We start from the raw sequence: 24,334 nt of genomic DNA on the forward strand, positions 1-24,334 counted from the left end.
TTGAAATAAAGGTGCTTATAGCATATCATTAATAATCAAAGTTTCAATACAATTGGGTATATGAAAATAAACAACGGGACTAGCTAGAAACGTGGCCTCTCCTGCGAGAGTGTGAGCAACCGCATTTGCTTGTCTCCTAGCAAACTCCACCCGAGAGTTGTTGAACTTGGAAGAGAGAAGAACTCAGGAAGCCGTGATAATACTACCAAATTTAGAGATGTCTTCCCTATCTGAGTAAACAACATCTTTCGTGGTTTTGGAATCAACTTCAAAATCGATATTGTCGAATTACATGTCATTAACCCATTGCAAGGCGTGATAGAGACTCAAAGCCTCGCCAATATCAACCGAGTAAACACCAACAAAGCTGATTGTTTTGGCCAGTACAAACACACCACCTTCGTCTCGGATACAAATACCAATGCCAGTTCTATTGCGATGGTTTGAAAATGCGGCGTCAATATTACATTTCAATTGACCTTGTGCGGGAGGCTGCCAACGAACCTGAATAGTAGTTGTGACAGCAAGAGTTACGTGATTAACTGTTGTAATATGATTAGCAGTAGGCGCAGCTTGCCCGTTGGCACATGGGACATTCACGAGCTTCCAATCTTCTACCATGGACCTAGCTCTTTCAACCACCGTCGCACATGTTTCTGTTACGTCTTCCCACACTTTGACATTCCTATGCTTCCACATACTCCAAAAAATTGCAGCCATCTTTTGAGAAAGCGTGGCAGATAAAAAATGCAACAATGAGAAAATAGCTTCAATAGCTGAAGGAGATGTTGCTACTGCATTCTGAATTTCATGACATATACTTGCCATAGACTAAACCTGAACATCAAAAGGACATTCAAAAAAAAATGTGAGATAAATCTTCATGATTAGAATCACAGCTAACACCGGACATTGAATGCATCTATAATGCCACGTTTTTATTTACTGTGCCTTTTTTGTGAGATTGACAATAAAAGCGAGTAGGAGGACAAACAACCCTCCGCCACAGTCAGTCAGACTCAATAGAGAAAAAGTAACAATTTTTTATTCATAGTAATAATTTTTTCATTCATTGTACCAAAAAAAAGAAGTAATTATTTATTTTTGGAAATTTTTTCAAGTAATAATTTTCATTCATTGTAATAATAGTGATTGCATCAATTATGTTGAAATTTGCGGTCACATTAAATGTCTGCACAGTTGTTTCCTAGTTTGTAAACAAACAATTATGCTCCTATATAATTCCTTCTACTCCTTCACCTTTTTTTTTTTGTTCATTTTGTTTCTCTTCTCTTAGTTTACCAAAATGAAATTCTTGATGTGCATGTGTCATAGATCGATCAAAGGTTGTTTTTTTTATTGATGGGCTTGTTTGATCTTCATCATGCAAATTGTTAATGCTAATGCTTCTTTTTTATTTTTATTTTTTTTTGCAAATTGTCTCCTGATTTATTTTGCATTTTTTTAATGGTTTAGGGTTATTGTTTAATGTTTAGGGTTTGTTATTATTCCTGTTGTATCAATGGTTGTTTTTTTAGAGGGGGGTTTATTCTTCATGATGCAAACTGTTGAATGCTTCTTTTTTTTTTTGGCATCTGTAAATTTTATTGTCATTGTTCCTGTTTTATATTCCAATATTTTTATGATTTAGGGTTTAGAGTTTGTGACTGATGTTTTAGATGGAAATAAATTTTATTGCTCAGAGAAACGTTTCCATGTAGTAGATTTTCTCACCCTCACGAGTTTTGAGTATTGATGGAATATTTTAAGCTCAGATCTAATTGTTTATATTTATTTTTCTATATCTGTTTTTTTTTCTTCTTCTTTTTGCTGCTTTCATGATTGCCATGGTTCGATCAATAAATCATGCGGGGCTGTAATATTTCGCTTTTATCGGTTTTTGGTGCATGTGCAATTTTGTTTGATTTTTATCCCTCATGTGTTGTTTGTTTTTATGGTTTTTTTTCTTTGTGTTGTATGTTTTTTTTTTTAGATGATGAAAGTGAAGATGATTCTAAACATGATCAACTTTTCCTGGGTGTGAAGAAGACTGAAATCAAGGATCCTGGCCGTAGAGAGAAGCACGGTAATATCAGTTCGGCTTTTTTTTATCAATGGATCTTCATTGATTAATATCCTCATCCATTTTTTTTCCTGTACAATCTTTACCCTTTAAAAAAATAAATGAAACTAGAACTTTTACCCGTGCTATCGCCCGGGTCATAAAAAATGGAGAAACTGATATATTGTGATATGATTCATTACATATATAATAAAAGAATTAAGAACATACAATGGTTGTTCACACATTTTGGAAAATCTCCTTATACACTACATTTGAAGTGGTGTTAATACAGTCCTCATTGTCATCTGTTAATAATTTTTTTAGGACATTATAAATGTAGTAGACAAAAGCAAAATTTTATAGTACAATCCCAACTTATAATTTTAATATCATAATTTTAAATAGAACTATAAAAGCAAATTGTGCAATTGATTCAAAATATTTTTAGCGACATTGAGCAGCAATCCATAATTTTTTAACGAAAGAGATTTTGGCAAAAACACCACTCAAATTATAAATTACTGAAACAAAGCAAATGTATTTTGATTCCTATCAGTTCTTTATGTAAATTTAAAATATTTGTCATGATTCTATATTTATGTCATTTATATTGTGCACTTAGTTTTAATGATAATTTTCCTTGTAAATTATCATACGTCAACTATCCTACTGTAAATCATCCTACCACTGCTTGTTATAGTAATATGTTTAACTCCCAAAACAACTAACATAATTATGGCCACTATATAAGAATAGAAGAACGAAAAAATCCAAAACAATTAGATATGACAGAAACAAATTTGCATAAATTGTAAATCCCTTCCTAGTAGTAAAACTTGTTGCTTGTTAAAATATTTGAGGGATGTAACAAAATGTAAAAATAACAAAACCTAAAAAAATTAGGGTTAGTAGTAGGAGGGAAAATATTAAGTTTAGTTGTTGCAGACTTAACAAAATAAATAAATAAGTATATATATATATATATATATATATATATATATATATATATATATATATATTTGAGGGATGTAACAAAACGTAAAAATAACAAAACCTAAAAAAATTAGGGTTAGTATTAGGAGGGAAAATATTAGGTTTAGTTACTGCAGACTTAACAAAATTAATAAATAAGGAAGTCTATAGAAACAATAGATATATACAAACGATGACACAAGAGGATATGAATGAAAAGCTCATCAGTGAGGAGAAATATTAGGGATTGCTGCATTTTAGAGGGAATTTGTTAGGTTAAATTGGTGCCTGCATTTTAGATGGAATTTGTTAGGTTAAATTGCTGCTAACCTAATGCATCATTTTAGAGAGAAATTATTAGGTTAAGTTGTTGCAGACCTAATAAAAGATGAATTTTTTTAGTATTAAATAAGAGTACAAAATATTGTAAAAAAAAGGCATGAAATTGTGCGATGCATTTTTTTAGTATTAAATAAGTGTACAAAATATTGACAAAAAAAAGAGGATATGAATGAAATTGGTGCGATGCATTTTTTTAGATGAATTTGTTAGGTTAATTTACTGCTAACCTAATACAGGAAATTGGAGGAAAATATTAGGTTAAGTTGCTGCACACCTAATAAAATTAATAAATAAGGATTCTAATTAATGTTGGTGACGGTGTGTCTTAGTATGGCTAGATCAATAAATCAAAAGTTGATAAAAGGGTAAAATGACAAGCCCCGCTTTTTTTTTATAAAAAAAAAAAATAGAGTTTGTTATTTTGCGGTTTTATAAACATTTGAATTCTGATTATTTTCATTTTTTTATTTTCGTCTCCTTTTTTGTTTGATACATGTGTCATGTTGTTTGATTTCTATTCCTCATGTGTTCTTTGTTTTGCATGGATTGTTTTTTGTAGGTAAGGTCAAAGTTGATTTGAATTTGAATGTGAGTGAGAAAAGGGAAGATGATTCTAAACACTATCAACATTCCTTGGGCATGAAGAATTTGAATTTAAAAGGAGAGGTTTGCACAGATGGAAAAGTTGCAAAGACATTTACTTTAGATGAGCTTGCAGCTGCAACAGGGAATTATAGGGCAGATTACTTTGTTGGTGAAGGAGGGTTTGGCAAGGTTTATAAGGGTTACATCGAGAAAATTAATCAGGTTCGTTAAAAATTGTTTTCTTAAAAGAAATGAAATCATAGAACTTTTGCAATGCCTTACACATTCATGTTCTTTGCCAAGTGGTTTTCATGTTAATTTGAGGAATTTTACTGTTGGTGTAGGTTGTTGCAATAAAGCAACTTGACCCTGATGGACTTCAAGGAACCAGAGAATTTGTTGTTGAAGTGTTAACACTTGGTTTGGCAGAACACCCAAATCTTGTCAAGTTATTAGGATTTTGTGCTGAGGGAGAGCAGAGGCTTTTGGTTTATGAGTTCATGCCTTTGGGGTCTTTGGAGAATCATTTGCATGGTATGCTATATTGTTACCTTAAATTCTCATTTTTCTTCGTATAATGTAGAGTGCATGTTTTGGTTGACGGTGAAATTAGTGAAACCAATGTAGCACTGTGATTTTGTTAACACTCCAAAATGTAATTTTTGCTAATTTCGTAATGTCATACCGTGATTCTGCCAATTAAACTCAAGGTCAATCCAAACATGCAGAGAATAAATTGGCATAAGTATTCTTTCTTTTTGTTGCTTATGTTTTTCATCTTCTTCGTTCTATTAGATCTTTCTCCCGGGGAAAAACCACTGGATTGGAATACGAGAATGAAAATAGCTGCTGGTGCAGCTAAAGGTTTGGAGTACTTGCATGATAAAATGAAGCCTCCTGTCATATATCGTGACCTCAAATGCTCCAACATTTTGTTAGGCGACGATTATCATCCCAAGTTATCTGATTTCGGCTTGGCAAAAGTAGGTCCAATTGGTGACAAGACCCACGTGTCAACAAGGGTAATGGGAACATTTGGGTACTGTGCTCCAGATTATGCAATGACAGGTCAATTGACATTCAAGTCAGACATTTATAGCTTTGGAGTCGCTCTTTTGGAACTCATCACAGGCAGAAAGGCCTTTGACCATAGAAGACCTGTTAAAGAACAAAAAGTAGTCGAATGGGTATGTCAATTATCTTTTACCTAACTCTTGTTGGAAATCATATATGCTGTTTATTACTAAGCCTTGCATGTTGTATAAAATATTGAAGTTGTTAAGCTAGAATGTAAGTGGTTATCCATTAAGCTTCCTATATATTCCTTTTAGCACTGAACAAATGTTTCATTGAATAGTTTGCTGATGATGAAGGTTGCTGATACATTGTCACATTGTTATGTGTTTGAGAAAGTTGTTTTCTTTTTATGGTAAAATCCTTACCTTATGCATCTTTATTCGCTTTTGCAGGCAACTCGGTCATTCAAAAGGCGAAAAAGTTTCTCCAAGATGGTGGATCCATTGCTTGAAGGTCAATATCCAGAAAAGGGTTTGTACCAAGCTTTTGACATTGCCGCTAGGTGTGTTCAAGAGCAACCTAATATGCGGCCGGTTATAGCAGATGTGGTCACAGCTCTAGATTTCATTGTTTCACAAAAATATGATCCACAAGTTCATCCAATACAAAGCTCGAGATAATTTTCATCTTCTCCAAGAAGTAGGAGTGAAGGTTATAGACATATTAGTTCTGAGACAGACAGACAGACAGGGAAACTAGAAAAGGTGGAGTAGAGTTATGAGACATTTACATTGTTATTTTCCTCTTAAATATCTAGTATTTCATAAAGACAAATTCTTCTTTTTAGTTCCATTTTCCTCTTTGTACACGTGAGATTACTATTTTGCTTTAAATATGCTTCTCATCAGGATTCTTGTTTTTTCTTACTTAGTGTTCAATGTTTAGCTCCAACTTCTAATCTTGGTATTAATTGAAGTTCATTAACCATCAATACATATATATATATAGTCTCCATCGTAACTATAGATGAATGGTTATGTTATTGTGAGGTGTCATAATGTTGTTAAATAGCGGCTATAGTGTAGCGGAATTTGAACAAATAAGCATACAATTTTGTTGCAAATGATACAATGACGTTACATTGTTTTTGTTTATGCTTTGAGCTGTTTTCATAAGCTATCTTGGAGAACTTATGAAAATAAGCTGAAAAAAGCTATTGAAAAATGTCATAAGTTGTTTTCAAAAGTTCTCCCAAACAGTATCGCAATCCCGCTTTGTGCTTTTATGTACTAAATTGTATGCTTATTTGATAGACTGGCACTTTTGGAGTATAAATTTTAGGAAGGTATTGTTTTTTTTTTTTTACAACAGGAAGGTATTGTTACTCTTTCAGACATGGATAAATGAAAAGGAAAACCCACAAAACCCTAGAATCCAAATTCCACCGAGAATCCCACAAAATCCATACAAAAATGAAAAGGAAAACCCACCTCATAACAACTTTTTCAGCAGTATTTCCACTAATTCTAGGTTTTTGAATTACTAGCATCTCTATTTGATAAAAGAACATAGGTCACATACAATAGAGGGGAAGTTATTAATTCTTCCTCATTTGAATTAAAATTAGCACTCGAATCCCTATTATTTTGCAATTCTTCCTCCCACATATCTCTCCCCATTAATCCTTCAAAAAAAAAAAATCTCTCCCCATCAATGTTAGGATTCTCATTATTTGCTAACTCCGAAAATTTCCCATTGGCCGCTGGCCTGGTCGGACTTGTTGCCAGTTATCTCCCCGTCATTGTTTTACCATATCTTTATAATGTTAATAGAAAAAATTATAACTCATAATTTGGATAACCAAAAATCGATCCAAAATAAAGCGCATTAAATCGGATCAAATTTATTAAATGAGTCGTTCAAAACCGGGAAATTTTACCCTGCACCCTACATTTATACCCTCACCCCAACAATTTATGCAAACTGCCCATTTTACCCTCTTATATAAAGTAAAACCATTTTACCCCAAAATCCTAGTTCATTTTAACCTTCCGAAAACCAAACATGGTGTTTGCTGTTTGTTAGATCTAATGGAAAACCTCAACAGTATTGACTTCTACTTGGATTTTCAAATTGATCGTATTGTTTGGATTGGGGATTATGCAAAACTATATTGAATTAGGAAAATTGTGCTCCAATTTTGATGATTGTTTTGTTAACTTTTGAGATCTAATTGATTCTATTGTGTTGTCATACTGTTTGATCCTACCGAAGTTGTGTTGGCAAAGCATAATGTTGGAATTTTACCCTGGTTCAGCAAATACATTTGTCCTGCTCTTCATATCCTCATTGGTTTATAAGATATACCATAACAAATCAGTTTATTTTTTGAGAATGTATTTTTTTAGTTTTCCCCAAAAAAATCTAAAACAAGAAATATTCATCTGAGTTTTCCAGATGCGTGTGTAGGGGTGAAATCACTCTAAGAAAGTGAGGGTATAAGTTAAATGCTAAAAGGATAAAATTGGAATTATTTGGGTTTTGTAGGGGTGAAGGTATAAATGTCGGGGTATTAGGTATAATTTCCTCAAAACCGAACCAAAATTGCATATAATTTTATCTTTAGACCGGATGGATTTTCGGAAGTTATACCCCACACCCCTACATTTATACCCTAACCCCAACATTTAACACAAAGTTTCAATTTTACCCTTTATATAAAATAAAACTCAATCACTCTCACTTGTTCACCCCAAACCTTTTTCTGAAAAACTCACAACAAACGTTCACCCCCACTTTCTTCTGGAAAACGTTCGCACATTGGTTAATCATTTTATCATATGGTTGTGTATGTTCTCTCAATCATTTACCGAAATCTTTGATTAAGGTTTTCAAGGTTACTAGAATTGTTTCGCTCCATGGTTGTATTGGATTCACGTCGTGTTTTGGGTTACCGAATCGAAATCGTTCTTTGATTATACTGTACTATCGACTTTATAATTGTAGGTTTGAGAATTGTTTTCATAAATTAAAGAAATTTTGGCAATTAATTTGTCTGCTATAGTCGACGTGTGAGAGAAGACAAACAACCTAATGGAAGTGCTCGTGTAATCACAACAATATTGGGAGTGCTCGTGTAAGTGCTTCAGCACACATGACTTCATGATTTCACAAGCAGGAACATTATTATATATTTTTTGGCATACCTTTTAAAAAACTAAAGATGAATGTTCCGGGAAAATTTCGAAAATGTATTATAGGATGAATAATTGGAAATACATACCTGGGAAAATAGCACGTGGGGGTGAACTTGAATGGGAAAGGTTGAAATTGAGGGTGAAAAATTATGTGGAAAAGGTTAAACAATAAAGAGGGTAAAATTGGAATTTTTAAAGATTTGTAGGGGTGAAAGTACATGTGTCGGGGTATATGGTAAAATTTCCTGGATTTTCGCCTCAAAGCCCATCAAAACAGCACCGTGATCCATTTTATGCTAGATTATATGGATTTAGATCTTTAATTATAAACCCCACCATCCATCTCCACATAACAAAGAAATAAATAAAAATCCTAGCACAAGTATCCTCACTCTTGCTTCCTCTTCCTTTAGCCGTTCCTAATTACGGTTCTCTTCTCTAGACGATGCCGCTCAGCTTCTCACTCTGGTTCAACACAACACGTTAATGAATGTGTCCAAGTTTATCAGCTCCATATTTGACGGAAGACATTGCAGAAGGGAATCACAAAGCTCCACATCATTCTAGAAGGATCGGAGCCTAACTTCACTCTTGAGGAACACGTCATGCTATATACATACGTTACTTATCAATCTCTCAAAATAACAATCACATGATTTTTTTTTATCGTTTTAGTTCATTTTAATTTTGTATTTTATATGTTCAATTTGATTTTATCGTAATGCAGGACCGTGTTCAATATTTGTGCTCCCCAAATGCTATTGCTTGCTACGACCGAGAACTATATTACAAGTATAAGGAAACATGTGAAGACTATATCACATCAAAAGTCAGTAACACTCTCCCTTATTTCGCTAATCATATCATATTCATCAAATGCTAGTGATTAATTTGTTAGAATATCCATTTGTTTATGAATCGTGTACAACAAGTAAAGAAAATTCAAAGCTACTGCGTGTCCAATATATTAAAATCGTAGTTATTAAGCTAGTGATTAATTTGTTAGAATATCCATTTGTTTATGAATCGTGTACAACAAGTAAAGAAAATTTGTTATATGTGGGAGTGTTTTAGCAAGCTACACCTTAAGGTGTATTTAACTACTTTTTAGTTATAACTTGCTAAAACACACCTTCTAAAAAATAAGTGGGTGTATCCTAGCAAATGCCTATAGGAGTTGCTAACATACACCTACTTATTTTTTAGAAGGTGTGTTTTAGCAACATTCACCTTAAGGTGTATTTAACAACTTTTTAGTTATATCTTTGCTAAAACACACCTTAATAAAAACTAGTGGGTGTATCCTAGCAAACCCCATATAATATATATATATATATATATATATATATATATATATATATATATATATATATATAGGGTTTTGTTACAAGCCACCCTTTGGTGGTGTCTTTTAACAAGTCACACCTTAAGGTGTGATTTTCACTTTTTAGTTATAACTTTGCTAAAAGACACCTTCATAAAAGTAAGTTGGTGTCTTTTCGCAAATGCTCATAGAGTAACTTGATAAAAGACACCTTCATAAAAGGTGTCTTCTATCATAACTCATATATATATATATATATATATATATATATATATATATATATATATATATGGATTTGCTACAATAGACCCGCTCATTTTTATGAAGGTCTATTTTAACAAGGTGTACCTTTTGCTTTAGACATAAATACCCATATTTTTGTTTTTTGAGAAAAATAAAAGAAAGGGACAAAGTTGTAATTTACTTTTAAGCATTAATGTTTGTTTATTATTATTATTTTTTTTTTCTTCTCTCTCTTTCATTCTCACTCTTTCGAATACCTTTATTCTTCACCCCTATTTCAATTCCCTTTTTACTGTTAATTCTTACTCCCTCTGTTTCAAAATGAAGGTCGTTTTAGGTGTTTACACACATATTAAGAAATGCAATGATTAAAAAGAAAGAAGATGGTTATTTTACCAAATTATCATTATTAAATATTGGTTAGTTTTAAAAGTAATACTTTGGAAGTAATGTGCAGAGTATTAATTGGAGGGCACAATTGAAATGAAAAAGTTATTATTGCATTGGAAACTGAAAGTGACATTCATTTTGAAACAATTTTTTTTTGTTAAAGCGGCACTCATTTTGAAACGGAGGAAGTAGATAATAACAAACCAAGCATAGAAAAATGAAAAAGTACCTTAAACTATCACTATTGCTTCATAGATTTTCTGTTTTTTTTTTTTTTTTTGAAAGATTGTAGCTTCTTTGTTAAAGGAAACAATAAGAACAACGTTAAACCCATGGGAGTATGAGACTACATTTTCAATCAAAAGAACAATCTTTCACTTGAATATTATCTGCACAATGTAATTGTAAAAAAATTCCAATTCTTTAAAACTATTTATCTCGTTTCTGTTCATTTTCTTCTACATCAACATGTAAAGTTCATTCCCATCAATGCATTATTTGTTGTTCAATTATTGTTCTGATTTGGTTATCATGTTCAATTTCTTTTTTCCCACTCCAACTAAATTAATTTGGTTTTGTGCTATTGAAGAATTATGAAGATGAACAAAAACACAGCAACCCAAAAACGTGAATTGAGAGAAAAGATGACAGCGGGCCCAGCAAGAAGCTCAAAAAGTAGAAAATTTTAAAATAAAAATAATCATTTAAAGGTCAATTACATTATTGTCCCTTAGTATTGTCTTTTCCAAAAAACAAAAAATAGGTTTTTTAGTCTAAAAGAAAAGGTGCACCTTGCTAAAATAGACCTTCATAAAAATGAGTGGGTCTATTGTAGCAAACCCCCTATATATATATATATATATATATATATATATATATATAAGGTTTCTATTTACATCTTCCAAGATTGTTTCTATTGCAGTCAAATTGTTCATATTTCGTCCCCGTGAGCTTAGCTCAGTTGGTATGGACAATGCATAAAATATGCAAGGTCCGGGGTTCGAACCCCGGCCACCACCCAAAAAAAATTGTTCATATTTATATTTCAAGTAGTTTTAACTAATTAACGATTTAAAATAATATTAATTCTTCACAAAAAAAAAGTAGTTTTAACTAATTAACGATTTAAAATAATATTATATAAAAAGAAAAAAATTATAAATACAATAGTTTTCAAGTAGTTTTAACTAATTCTTCACACTAATTCTTCACAAAAAAAAGTAGTTTTAACTAATTAACGATTTAAAATAATTTTATAATAAGAAAAAAAATTATAAATAGTTTTAACTAATTCTTGTCAAAAAAAAACTAATTCTTCACAAAAAAAAGTAGTTTTAACTAATTAACGATTTAAAATAATATTATAAAAAGAAAAAAAATTATAAATACAATAGTTTAAAGGAAGGATATAGTTGGATGAGAAATGTTATACAAAAATGTTGTATTCCCTTTATACATAGTATAAGAATAGATATAGATCCTCTAAAAATATATATATATATATATATATATATATATATATATATATATATATATCAATATTTTAATTTCTACAAGTAACTTAATAAGCGCACTTTTAATTTCTAACTCAATAACCTTATCCTGTAAGCCCTCAGCGCCTATCTCTCCTTGTTTAGCAACAAAATAATATTAATATTTTTAATTTAAATTTTAGTTAACACCAAAAGAATTTGGTTGGAATTAGATCTATGTTCCAAGTTTTTTGTTTCACTTTTTATTTCTTGAATAAATTCATAGTTTACTAAAAAAATTAAGATTTGATTTTAAAATATGTAATATTTAAATTAAAAATTTGAGAGAAGAGTGACACTATTTTTGTTCAATCAAATTATACTATTGCGGTCCCCTTTTGTTCAATCAAATTATACTATTGCGGTCCCGTGGCTCAGTTAATAGGGATAATGCATAACATATGCAAGGTCTGGGATTCGAATCTCGGACACCACAAAAAAATGATACTATTGCGCGCCAGCGTCTATAAGAAAGTTCATAAAATATCTAAACAAATATTTAAATAATATGATTTGATTGAATGTGTAAAAAAAATTATATATACAAATTAAATCTTTTTGTTTTTGAAAGACAGCGTCTATAAGAAAGTTCATAAAATATCTAAACAAATATTTAAATAATATGATTTGATTGAATGTGTAAAAAAAATTATATATACAAATTAAATCTTTTTGTTTTTGAAAGAAAAAGAAAGAGGGTCACAACACAACTCACAACAGAGTAGAAAAAGAAAGTATAAAAGTACAAACAGGGTGGTAGAATAAAATCAGAGTAAATAAAATCAAAACTCGTTCGTTCCAAGTTAGGGTTCTCTCTACTTCTGTCAAGGTATGACGATGAGGGAATTTATCAACTTAGAAGAAGGATTGGAGACTATGCAGAAAGGTATCACCAAACTCCTCAACATTCTTGAAGGTTTACCCGAACCTAATTTCACTCCTGAGGAACACATTAACCTATATACGTACGTAAGAATATATCATATCTTTTTCTCTTTTATTTGTATATGATATGATGATATTCTTTTCTGCTTAGAAACTTTAATAATGTATCTGGGATTAGTGGCTGTGGATTTTATGTTAGTTTTCATTATTTTAAGTATTTAGCGTTATTATTGGGATAAAGATAAGGCCTGAAAGAGTTTATCAAGACTAACAATCTTCACGCCGGTTTTGTAAAGATGGGTTAGAGTTAGACCCAATAGCGTTGGGCGTGGGAGAGTGTACTGGGAATAGAGTTTATTAAAGGCTGATTCAACTAGTTTAACGGTGGTCTCTTGACGCTGTATTTGCTCAATCTTGGCACTCCTTGTGTTGTGTTAATTCATTTTGCCTTTTCTAAAAATTGTAATGCAGGACTGTCTACAATATGTCCACCCAAAGGCCTCCTAATGACTATGGCCTAGAACTATACGACAAGTACAAGGAAACATGTGAAGAGTACATTTTATCAAAAGTGAGTCACACTCTCATTTCGCTATCATATTCATGAATCATACTCTTAAGTGTTTAAATAAACTTGAAATTATATATCACATGCTATTATTTTGGGATGACAATCTATAGCCTTATATTTAATTCAATGACAGACTTTATTTTCATCCTCCATAGCCTTATAAGCTTTGTAAACTTGTAACAAGCGATGAAGACATGTATACACACCGGTGATTATTTGAGAAAGTAAGATTAAATGCAATCAAATGTGTCAGCGTCCGCCACCAGACATGCCTAAATCTGAAGTGTCAGTGCTGCATATCTAACTTACATTGTGAATCTGAATCATCTGATATGATAAATAATATTTCCCTTTCCCATACAGTTTTATATGGTCAAAGTGGGTATCTAGAACTGTTTATGAATTGTGTATATACATTATACAAGTAAAGAAAATTCAAATCTACTGTCTGTCCAGTATACAATGGTCTTTGAAGAATATATTAATTCCTCCTTAAGTCTAATTTCTAATACTAAACCATAGTTGTTTGCTTACTCACATGCATCAACCATTTGGATTTTGCTAAACATGGAAGGTCAAGAACCGATAGTGTAGGTATTACTTACATTAACATGGTTAAAACTAATACATCTTTCTTATTAATAGGTTCTGCCATCTTTGGGAGAAAAGAAGGATGGCCTTTTGTTGAGAGAACTGTTTAGAAAATGGTCAGATTACATAGTTATGACCAGGCGCCTCTCAAAATTATTTTGCTATCTTGAACGACGCGACATTCCAAGATATAAACTTCCTTCTCTTGAAGAAACCAGCTTCATATCCTTTTACCATCTGGTTAGTGATGATATTCTTTAGAAATGTTGCAGCATTGATTTTCTAATAATATTTATTTTGCATTTCCCTTTTCCCCTTTATGAACTCTGAGTTTGCTTCATTTTAATTATCTCAGGTATATGAAGAGATGAATAAAGAAATACTGGATGCTATAGTTGCTATGGTATTCTCTAATTCCCATTTCTATATGTTTGATACTTCTAAATTTATTATGAACAAGTAACATATTTCTTAATTAGTTCATTTTTCTAAACAATTATATAAACATAATTGTATTAGAAACGGAGTACAGAGGAATACACCAACCTAAATAAAGTGTACAGCACATTAAAAACAACGTAAACTAAAAGGCACTTGAGCCGATGACCGACACCCTACCAAGGATGGTAAAAATACCTGTACCCGTTGTATAATTGGAACTTATACAGTGGGAACTTATTTGGATTGACAAACCAAGAGATGCTTGACTTTAATCGTCAACTATCTAATGGTGTTACACTTGCATTTGAGAAAAAGGTTTATATATATGTGAATTTCTTTAATGATCCTTTACGTGTCTTGACCTAATTATGTAGTTTTTTTTGTATAAGAAAGAACTGTGTAGTTTTTTAAAAAATAAAATATGAATTGTGCAGTTGAATGGTGGCAATTTAATTATCTTTCTAATGCTGCTATATTCAAATGCAAATTAGGCCTTATGTTTTAATCTTTGTTATTTTCATTTGATATTTGCCTGTAATAGCTCTTTTGTCTTCATTTCTTGGTATCCAGATGGATCCGAAACGGGCAGAAGAGAAGATTGATCAAACACTTGCAATTAAAGCATTGGATTTATACTTAGAGTTAAATGATTGCTCAAGAATACACAAGGCAAAGGTGATTTCAGTAAAACTTAGTTCTTATTTGTAGATAAATTTAAAATTTCCATATCTAGCATGGAATTCTTTTGAAATATGTTTTGGTCGGCCTCGTGCGTCGTTAGGAAAATTGTATTCAGGTCAAATCTGAACACAGTTTAAGACCAAACTAGAGTCTTATACATAAATAGTCAAATAGTTAACAGTTTTAAATCTTGAGAAGGAATCATACCACTATAAAGAAATATTAGGATTCTTTGGCTCAAGATTTATATATGACTATTTCGGGAATTTTATTATTTTTTGTATCTCAATTATTAAGCAATGATTCCAAGTTAAAAAAACTAGACTAAGATATTAGTGGTAATTGCAGGAAGAGAAAATGGATCGCAGTCCAGATGTTTTATCAAAGAAAGTCAACTTGGTAAGCTCGGACAGGGTTGTGTTTGAAGTTGATTTGGGTTTGGCACTTATGTCAAAAAGATTTGAGGACATTATTGAGACCATTCCGATTCCGATTGGTGATGTTGATACCATTTCTGTTCATGAAGTGAATAGCAAAATGTTGAGCATGGTCGTTGAATACTGCAAGAAGCACGACAAAAGACAGAAGTATGTTGATCTCAAGGACTGGGATGCTCAATTTGTTGATGTTGACCCTATAACTCTGGATGATCTTCATACATATGCAGGGTACTTGAAAATCGAGAGACTTGGGAACCTTGCATGGGATAAGAAATTTGGCTTGATAAAAGACATGACACCAGAGGAACTCGTCCAATTCTATGCCGCGCAAGAAGACTCAAACTTCAAGTCATTAGAAGAGAACCACGAGAAGAGTCTTTAGATTTTGCATCATGCTGTTAAAAGTTTAGGAAAAATGCAAACTTCTTTTTACTTTTACTCTATGATCCTGTTTAAAGTTTAGATGAACATGATTGTCGTACCAAAGTTCAACCGATGCTGCACAAGTATAATAGTTAACATTTTTCTTTTTAGTTCAACCGAGCGTTTTAATCTTCTTTGAAATCAACTAGTATTAACTATTTACTTACATCTAAATCTTGAAGTTTTTATAACGAAAGTAATGTAGAAATTCAATTAAATTACTATACAGTTCAGAAGCGTCATGATTTTTCTTTTTTTAATGATTATTTTTATAGAAAATTAACTTCTGATGAACAGCAAAATCAGTCATTCGAAGTTACTTAGTTAAAGGTGAATATTCGGGTTGTGGATTAATGGCTCTCTTTTAGATGTTTTGTCACTGCACCGTAGAAAACCGTTCGAGAATTACACATCCAATATGGGCATAAGACCACTCATGCTTTAATACCAAAACCAATCAACTATATGGCATTGTAGTCACTCAAATATGGTGTTATACCACCACGCGAGTGTTACCACCATTCTAATTTTTAGCATCTTCAAATATAAATATGGTATTTCAACCTCTCAAATATGGTGTTGCCACACCATTCTAACATATAACTTCTCCAAGGGAATAAAATATAAAGAGGAGTGTACTTAAATCCGAATGACATTATTCTTAAAAAGAGACTATGATCTTAAAAATATTTTTTATTCCGAAGGGACATAAATAATTGAGGGATTATGCTCCTGATATCATTCTTAATTTCGAAGAGGGAGAGAGAAGAAAATGATCGAAGTTTTAGAATATTTTTCGGTTTTTTTTTTGTGGTGGCTAGAATTTGAACTCCGGACCTTGCATATTTTATGCATTGTCCTTACCAACTGAGCTAAGCCCACGAAGACAAAATATTTTTCGGTTTGTAGAATGCACTATGTGAACTGTCTATTTATAGAGAAAATTCACGACTAATATGTGTGAAACTTTAGAAACAAGCAATTCACATATTACTTTGAAAATAATCAATTACTAACATATTAGATCTAGTTTAATGTTTCAAAATAAAAATAGATCTAGTTTAAAAACATCTCAAATTGAGTACCAAAATATATCATATTGAATACAAAATTATATTATATTATGTACCAAAATATATTTCAGATCAAGTACCAAAATATATTAGATTGCATACAAAATTATATTTCAGATCAAGAACCAAAATATATTAGATTGCAAACAAAAATATATTCCATATCAAGTACCAAAATATATTAGATTGTATATCAAAATATTTAGATTGCACACCTGAATATTTCAGATCGCGTTCCAAAATATTTTAACGAAACTAAACGACTAAGAAAACACTTTCTAATATAATGATTAAATTAATTATTTAATTCAACGAAAATACTTTCTAATAATGATTAACTTAACTATTTAATTTAATATTTTTATAATTTAACATTTCCAAATAAAATATATAGATTCTTTCGGGAAAAAAAATATAGATATATTTTTTCCGTTAGAGCTTACTCCGTTCCCATAATTATGCACCCCGTTAGAAGTACACCCTCCACTGTATAAACACTATTAATATATGTGATTTATCCAAGATAAAACTTTCATTTTTTTCAATTCACACAACACTGATTCTATCCAATTTAAAAATTTGTGTTTAGTCTTTAACTCAATTTAAACACATGTTCCAACATAGCTATTAAAATAGCAATTGAGTCTCCACTTTCTAGCTTATGTTTTTGAAACAAGATATAAATGCCTCTATAACCAATCATGAGTCTGCTCCTTCACCTATCTTTTCATAATTAAATCAAATTATATTGTAGCACAAGGTATAGGTTGTGTATATTGTCTAAGTTTCAATCACAACATACTTTTGTGTCATATTCATCCAGATATGTCTTACGAGATATAAAAACATTTCAGGGCCTCCACCTAATAGCTTAATCTTTTAGGATATGTGGTCTTTATCAGAATCAGAAGAGATGTTAACTTAGCTTAGCTTTTAGCTTCCCTTGCAAGTATTCATTTCCATTTACATTACCTTTCAGTTAGTTCTTTCATTTTGCTTAGTTATCATTGCGTTGGCTAGGCTAGTTAACAAGCCTTCTTGTATATGAAGCTTGACATTGTATTTTTCCGATTCATTCACATTATCGCCGGTTTGAGATTGAAAATTTTGTTACAATGCATTCTGAGAATGCTCTGATTGTATCAGTGCGTGTTCATCACACTTTGTTTCCGCTTCGTGAAATTGCATAGATTAACTCCAATTTTCTTTCGTTATTTCTCAATAATCGCATTCAAGATTATAAAAATCAAGGACTCAAATTCAAACAATTAAAATCAAGATCAGAGTCTTGATCTATACTATGTTCATCCTTCTGAAAACCTTACCACAATGTGTCTGGCGCTGCATTAATCAAAGTAGAGTGGGGGTTTGAACTCGACCGTCTAAGGACTTTAGAAAGACTAATCACGGGGCAGGCTAAAACAGGACGGACCAACATAAATATTACAGTATTGAAATAAAATATTTCAACTAATAGTGCATCTTAGAGCTTTAAAGTCGTAAGACTCCAACTCCAAAGTCTCAAGTCAACACCAATTATAACCACTAGACTACTTGACAAAAAAAATATATTCATTAGTTTGACTAAGAGAGAGACTATTTTGTGAAGGAATTCAATAATTTCAATTGGTGATTTATTTAAATTTTAAAATATCGTAAATAACTGATAATAATGAAAAGTAATTTGCTCAAAGAAAGAAAAGAATGAAAAGTAATATAACAGATGCGATATTTTTTTGAGAGAGATATGATATCAAAATGCATTAAAAAAAAGATACGACATTAATAAAAAAAGATACGATAAAAGAAAAAACGTAAAATTAAAAGGTGTTAAAATACAAAAATATATAATGTCTGCATCATACTACGTGTAACACAGTCATACATACCTAATTAGCATTAGTAATCACTCTTGAAAACTAAATTGGATAAACATTGTGATCCATAAGACACATACAACCCAGCCATAATTCCCGCGTTATAAATTCACCAAAAACTCTTGCACAAGGCACCCATGTTATAAATTCACCAAACACTCTAACATAACGCACGTAAACTTTGGTTGTCTCAATTTCAATCAATTTCTCCAATGGAGCACACTGATCTTTCCACCAATAATGGTACTAACAAAATTTCATCCCTTCAAGTTGAGGAGGCTGCAGAACGGAAGCCCTGCCCTCTCCGTAAGATGATTGCCGTGGCATCCATTGCCGCCGGCATACAATTTGGGTGGGCCCTACAGCTCTCCCTTCTCACACCATACATCCAGCTTCTCGGTGTACCTCACAAGTGGGCTGCCAACATTTGGCTATGTGGTCCCATATCAGGCATGATCGTCCAGCCAATCGTTGGCTACTACAGTGACCGAAGTCATTCTCGTTTTGGTCGTCGCCGCCCTTTCATCTTCTCTGGTGCATTATCCGTTGCTATCGCTGTCTTTTTCATCGGCTACGCTGCAGATCTTGGCCACTCCTTCGGTGACGACCTGTCAAAGAAAACACGTCCTCGTGCCGTTGTCATATTTATCTTAGGTTTTTGGGTACTAGATGTCGCCAACAATATGCTTCAAGGACCTTGTCGTGCCTTCCTTGGTGACCTTGCTGCCGGTGATCACCGTCGAATGAGAATGGGCAATGCCATGTTCTCTTTCTTCATGGCCGTGGGAAATATCCTTGGTTATGCCGCCGGCTCTTTCAGCAAACTCTATCACATGTTCCCTTTCACAGAAACCAAAGCTTGTGATGTCTTTTGCGCTAATCTCAAGACATGCTTCTTCTTATCAATATTCCTTCTCGCTGTCGTTTCTTCCTTCGCTTTGTATTACGTAGAAGACATTCCGCTCGAATCAAAATCACAATCACAATCAAAGGTAATTAACTTGTGTCCCCTCGAGTTTTTTGTTTTTGCTTTTTACAATAGTCAATGTTAATATTGTTAGTAATTTATAGGATGACGTCGGCTGCTTCGGGGAGTTGTTAAGTGCTTTTAGTGGATTAAAGAAACCAATGTGGATGCTAATGATAGTAACCGCAATAAATTGGGTAGCATGGTTCCCATTTTTCTTGTTTGATACTGATTGGATGGGTCGTGAAGTGTATGGTGGCAATGTTGGAGATAATACTTATGCTGCGGGTGTGCGCGCGGGAGCGTTGGGACTAATGATTAATGCATTTGTGCTTGCTATAATGTCGTTGGGCGTTGAACCATTGGGGCGTTTCATTGGTGGAGCTAAGAGGCTATGGGGGATTGTGAATATTATTCTGGCTATTGCACTTGCTATGACGGTTGTTATCACCAAGGCAGCGGAACATGAACGCCGTGTCAGCCCTGGTGGAACATCGCTGCCTTCTGGTCGTGTTAAGGCTGCTGCATTCAGTTTCTTCGGCGTCCTTGGAATTCCTCTTGCGGTAATTTTTATTTTTTATTTTACAATTTGATTCTATATTATTTTGTTTGTTTTTTTTTTAAGGATATTATTTTGTTTGTTATTTCCTACAATATTTGCATAATCAGATTTCTTTGTTATTTCCTACAATATTTGCATAATCAGATTTCGGAAAAGGATTCGATTTTTACAATATTTGGAATATTGTTATTAACACGGTCTATGAGATTTTTTTTAACTATGGCATAAGATAATATCTTACTATACTTACTATATGTACATTGTATTCTTAGAAACGTATTAATGTAAAGGTTAATAAACGTACTAAAATAAAAATTAATGTAAACATAATTTACATCTCATACTTTCAACTCTAGTATTTAATTGAGTTTAATTGTTATAACAAAAGGTATTTAATTGAGTTTAATAGGCGTATATATACTTTTAAATGTAAATCAGTTTTATATGAAATTTTTTATACAGACATCTAATTCTATCCGATCAGCATTATGTCATTTAATGATACAGTAAATTTGTAAATTTCAAATTTGTTTTTTATTAGCTACTTTTTTTATCTACTTTTTGAGACATTGCAACAACAACAAAAAATAGCTACATACGTATACTAAAATCACTGCAAATCATAAACTAACATTTTTTTAATGACCTATGCAGATTAATTTTAGTGTTCCGTTTGCTTTAGCATCTATTTACTCCACCTCATCTGGGGCCGGGCAAGGTAAAACAACTCCGATATTCCACACATTTTTAAAAGTACTAGATTTAACTTTTTTTCTTTTTGATAAAAAGATATAACTTTTTTTCTTTCTAATTATGCTTCAAAAATTTCAGGTTTATCTTTGGGAGTCCTCAATATTGCAATCGTCGTTCCACAGGTTAATCTTAATATATTCTCATAGATGTAGATATATTTTGGTCATAAATATATCACTTTTTCTTTTGCTTATAAATCTTTTGTCCTGTTTACAAACTTATACATGTTCTACCTTTTCATTTTAATCCTTCTTCTATTCTAGTCCTTTAACATTTTTTTTATGTTCCCTTAAACAATTTGTTCATGCATCGTAGAATTGGTCTATGTAATATGTGCATCATATTTGAATGACTAAAATTAATTGATCCACAAATTGCATTCATCAATTTAGACATTAATATTACTTAAAAAGTGATTACATGTACATATGCTGAAAATCATTTTATATTAAAATAAATTATTTGGTATTTGTACACACATTCAGATGATAGTATCGTCATTAAGTGGACCGTGGGATGCTTTGTTTGGTGGTGGCAACTTGCCGGCGTTTGTAGTCGGTGCTGTGGCTGCAGTCATCAGCGCTATATTGGCAGTAATTATTCTACCTACTCCAAAGTCCGTCGATACGGCCAAGCCTTCGATTGCCACCTCTGGTGGTCTTCATTGATGATCAGAATTTAAATGTTTATTTTTTATTGATTTGTGGAAAATCATTGAACATTTTGATTTTAGTTTGTTTTGTATTGGGCATATTACGTCCCACTAAATCTCATTTTGTGGCATGCACTAGCAACCATCGTATTTTAATTGTAATGGTTGGTGTGGTCGTACAAAGCCTTTTGCGCCTTTTATTTAGCCAGGATATTCTGTGGATGAAGTATAAGAGTTTGGTATTTTTCTTAAAAGTTTTGGCGTATGTTGTTTCTATCATTATCAAGTTATCATTCATTGTGTCTTTTAATTTTAATTTTTGGTGCATGCAAGTTATACTTGTGGTTAGTACTATATTTCTGCCTTTCAATTTTATCACGCTGCGACGTATCAATTTCTGCACAAGTCTTTTTGTTATTTCTTTTTTGAATGACAAAGGTAAATATATAAATAAAGAGAAATGATATTTTGACAACCACTTTTTGACAACTTTTGGACAACTTTCTCTCTCATACTCACATGATTTTGTTATTCTTTCTCTTCCTTTTTCTCTCTCCATTGTTTTTGACCAATAAGAAGTAAGAAAAACAAGATTGTCAACAAAATTGTCATCAAATGAAACAAAAGAAACCAAAGGAGTGCATAGAAAAGAAACCAAAGGAGTGCATAGAAATTAGAAAACCCAACTACCTTGAGAGAAAAGATCCGCCTAAGAACAACAAAAAAATTAGCGAAACACCTAAACCAAACTCAGAAAGCCAAAGAGAGAAAAATGATGAACACGTGACGATCAGGAAACTACTGCAAAGTCAAACAGTGAGAGGATGTCGATAACCATTCATACTATAGTGTATCTATCCACCACTTTCTCCACAAACATAACTTTTTCGGAAAAAATAACATCATTCCGCGACTTCCAAATATCCTCGATCATTTAATATCATACTAGTGTTAGGCGATCTTGGGTCAATTGGTCAATATCGAGGAAGTGAAAAACCGAGATTAACCAAACAAGTTTTGACCGAATTGCCAACTCCCATCAAGGTTGGTGCAATACATATTGAGGCTTAAGACAAATTCTTAAAATGTGGCATTTTTAATGACTTTTTTTGAAGTTGACTTTATCAAAGGATGTTGAATTATTACATTGTGACAAATAAATATTCTTATCAAATGTAAAATTGATGTTTCATTCAGTAATTATCACAATAAAGTAAGGATTGACATTTACATACTAGACTAGATGAATTTGGTTTTTTTTTTTTTTGGAACTTGTCATACCCCAATTTTTGACCTAAGGATCCTACATTCATACACTGACACGTGCCCTTCGACCCTGATTAGTCCCAGACATTTCGGTGAAAATTTCGGCAGAGAGGTATTTTAAAATACCTCATATTTGATTTCGAGTCGGACCCTTTTCTCTCGTTATTTTTAATCTCTATTTCCATCTTTTATTAATTGATTATTTTTAATTTTTAATTTTATTCTGATAATTATTATTATTTTTTATTTGTATTTAATTGCTTTTTTTTTATTAGATAAGTCCAAAGTCAAGTCTGCATATCTATTTTTTATTATTTATTTTTTTCATTTTTTTTATTATTATTTGTAAAAAAAAAAATTCCAAAAAGAGTCCGATAACTACAAGTTGTTCCAGTCCAACATCTGTTCCACGAGCTCAGGCACAAGTTACCCAAGTTCAGGGAATCCTTCTCCCCCAAGCCGAGGCATTCAGTTGTTTTTTAACCCTAATGCTAACACTATAAAACAGAATCTGCATAGCACAATGAAGGGGGGGGGGGGGGGGGGGGGGGGGGGGGGGGATTTCAACACACATATAAACCTGCAGCCTACACAATCTTACGGAAACCTGCAATTTTCTTTCCAACCAGTAACAATCACCTGCAAACAATTTCAACGCATCTTTTACACAAAATCACAATCAATACATAACCCCATTTTCAACAACCCAATCGAATTAAACCAATTCCAATTCAAACAATCTTCAAACCATTTCATCAAACCATAACAAAAGGCCAACTTCCAACGTCGCACCACTGCAGAATCCCACATCATAACCTACCAACCTTAGTACAAATTCGGTTCACAATACCTCGAGACCTAACCAAGCCGATCTCAAACTGTTTCAAATCCGACACATCTGAACTCAACACAATACCACTCGCGACCTAACGAACCGAAGCTACAAGAAGGAGAAGAGGCTAGAACCAACCGCCGCCTCAGCTCATCGGAGAAGACAGAGGGAGAAGACAGTGAGAGAAGAGAGAGAGCGGCTGTTAGAGGGAAGAGAGAGAAAGGGAATGGTAAATGAATTGAAAATGGGTCTTACACCCTTTATATATTACCCATTCACAAAAAGGGTCATCCATAACCCGCTCCAGTATGAAACCGACCCAACCCCCTGCATGTGTTTAGGCCCAAATCCCATTCCTGTTATTCTCTGCACACCCTCCAGAATACTGACCGCACCCCCTGCCTTGCATCACATCATTTTGTTTTTTATTCATGCATTTCAATTTCTCTTGCATTTTTTTTTATTTTTATTTTGCACTTTATTATTTTCATATGTGTTAGTTTAGGCTGCATATTCAAAATTCATTTATCTATTGCATACATATTTAATTTACATTGCATATTACTTATTTCTTTTAAATTCCATTTTTTAATTAAGCTAGTTTCGTTGTATTATTTTGCATTTTCTTTTGGCATTTAATTTTATTACATAGA

The 24,334-nt window shown here is 32.4% G+C and overlaps 3 protein-coding genes across 3 annotated transcripts; all 3 read left to right on the plus strand.

The window, feature by feature from the left end:
• The first annotated feature begins 1,739 nt into the window (after positions 1 to 1,739).
• LOC146903401 (putative serine/threonine-protein kinase PBL7) lies at positions 1,740 to 5,885 on the plus strand. The gene is made up of 5 exons (XM_085731318.1): positions 1,740 to 2,086; positions 3,939 to 4,186; positions 4,309 to 4,498; positions 4,760 to 5,151; positions 5,434 to 5,885. The coding sequence occupies exons 1-5, from the start codon at positions 1,867 to 1,869 to the stop codon at positions 5,659 to 5,661; spliced, it is 1,278 nt and encodes a 425-aa protein (XP_085587444.1). The 5' UTR covers positions 1,740 to 1,866; the 3' UTR covers positions 5,662 to 5,885.
• A 6,551-nt stretch (positions 5,886 to 12,436) lies between these two features.
• Positions 12,437 to 15,815, plus strand: LOC146903402 (cullin-1-like). The gene is made up of 6 exons (XM_085731319.1): positions 12,437 to 12,632; positions 13,024 to 13,123; positions 13,769 to 13,954; positions 14,070 to 14,117; positions 14,726 to 14,830; positions 15,185 to 15,815. Exons 1-6 carry the CDS (start codon positions 12,499 to 12,501, stop codon positions 15,656 to 15,658), a joined length of 1,047 nt encoding a protein of 348 aa, XP_085587445.1. The 5' UTR covers positions 12,437 to 12,498; the 3' UTR covers positions 15,659 to 15,815.
• A 2,967-nt stretch (positions 15,816 to 18,782) lies between these two features.
• On the plus strand, positions 18,783 to 21,837 carry LOC146903403 (sucrose transport protein SUC8-like). The gene is made up of 5 exons (XM_085731317.1): positions 18,783 to 19,641; positions 19,721 to 20,179; positions 20,833 to 20,896; positions 21,010 to 21,053; positions 21,417 to 21,837. Exons 1-5 carry the CDS (start codon positions 18,862 to 18,864, stop codon positions 21,597 to 21,599), a joined length of 1,530 nt encoding a protein of 509 aa, XP_085587443.1. The 5' UTR covers positions 18,783 to 18,861; the 3' UTR covers positions 21,600 to 21,837.
• The last annotated feature ends 2,497 nt before the right edge of the window (positions 21,838 to 24,334 follow it).

The sequence above is a fragment of the Medicago sativa genome, chromosome 8, assembly GCF_051527215.1.
Source record: "Medicago sativa cultivar Bolivia chromosome 8, Bolivia_mono, whole genome shotgun sequence".
NCBI lineage: Eukaryota > Viridiplantae > Streptophyta > Magnoliopsida > Fabales > Fabaceae > Medicago > Medicago sativa.

Bases quoted from the DNA above. Each gene is read 5' to 3' on its own strand.
- LOC146903403 (XM_085731317.1), top strand. From the start codon at position 18,862: ATGGAGCACACTGATCTTTCCACCAATAATGGTACTAACAAAATTTCA. The intron at 20,180-20,832 runs GTAATTTTTATT...TGACCTATGCAG, and splicing joins TCCTTGGAATTCCTCTTGCG to ATTAATTTTAGTGTTCCGTT. The intron at 20,897-21,009 runs GTAAAACAACTC...CAAAAATTTCAG, and splicing joins CTCATCTGGGGCCGGGCAAG to GTTTATCTTTGGGAGTCCTC.
- LOC146903402 (XM_085731319.1), top strand. From the start codon at position 12,499: ATGACGATGAGGGAATTTATCAACTTAGAAGAAGGATTGGAGACTATG. The intron at 13,124-13,768 runs GTGAGTCACACT...TCTTATTAATAG, and splicing joins AAGAGTACATTTTATCAAAA to GTTCTGCCATCTTTGGGAGA. The intron at 13,955-14,069 runs GTTAGTGATGAT...TAATTATCTCAG, and splicing joins TCATATCCTTTTACCATCTG to GTATATGAAGAGATGAATAA.
- LOC146903401 (XM_085731318.1), top strand. From the start codon at position 1,867: ATGCGGGGCTGTAATATTTCGCTTTTATCGGTTTTTGGTGCATGTGCA. The intron at 4,499-4,759 runs GTATGCTATATT...TCGTTCTATTAG, and splicing joins TTTGGAGAATCATTTGCATG to ATCTTTCTCCCGGGGAAAAA. The intron at 5,152-5,433 runs GTATGTCAATTA...TCGCTTTTGCAG, and splicing joins AACAAAAAGTAGTCGAATGG to GCAACTCGGTCATTCAAAAG.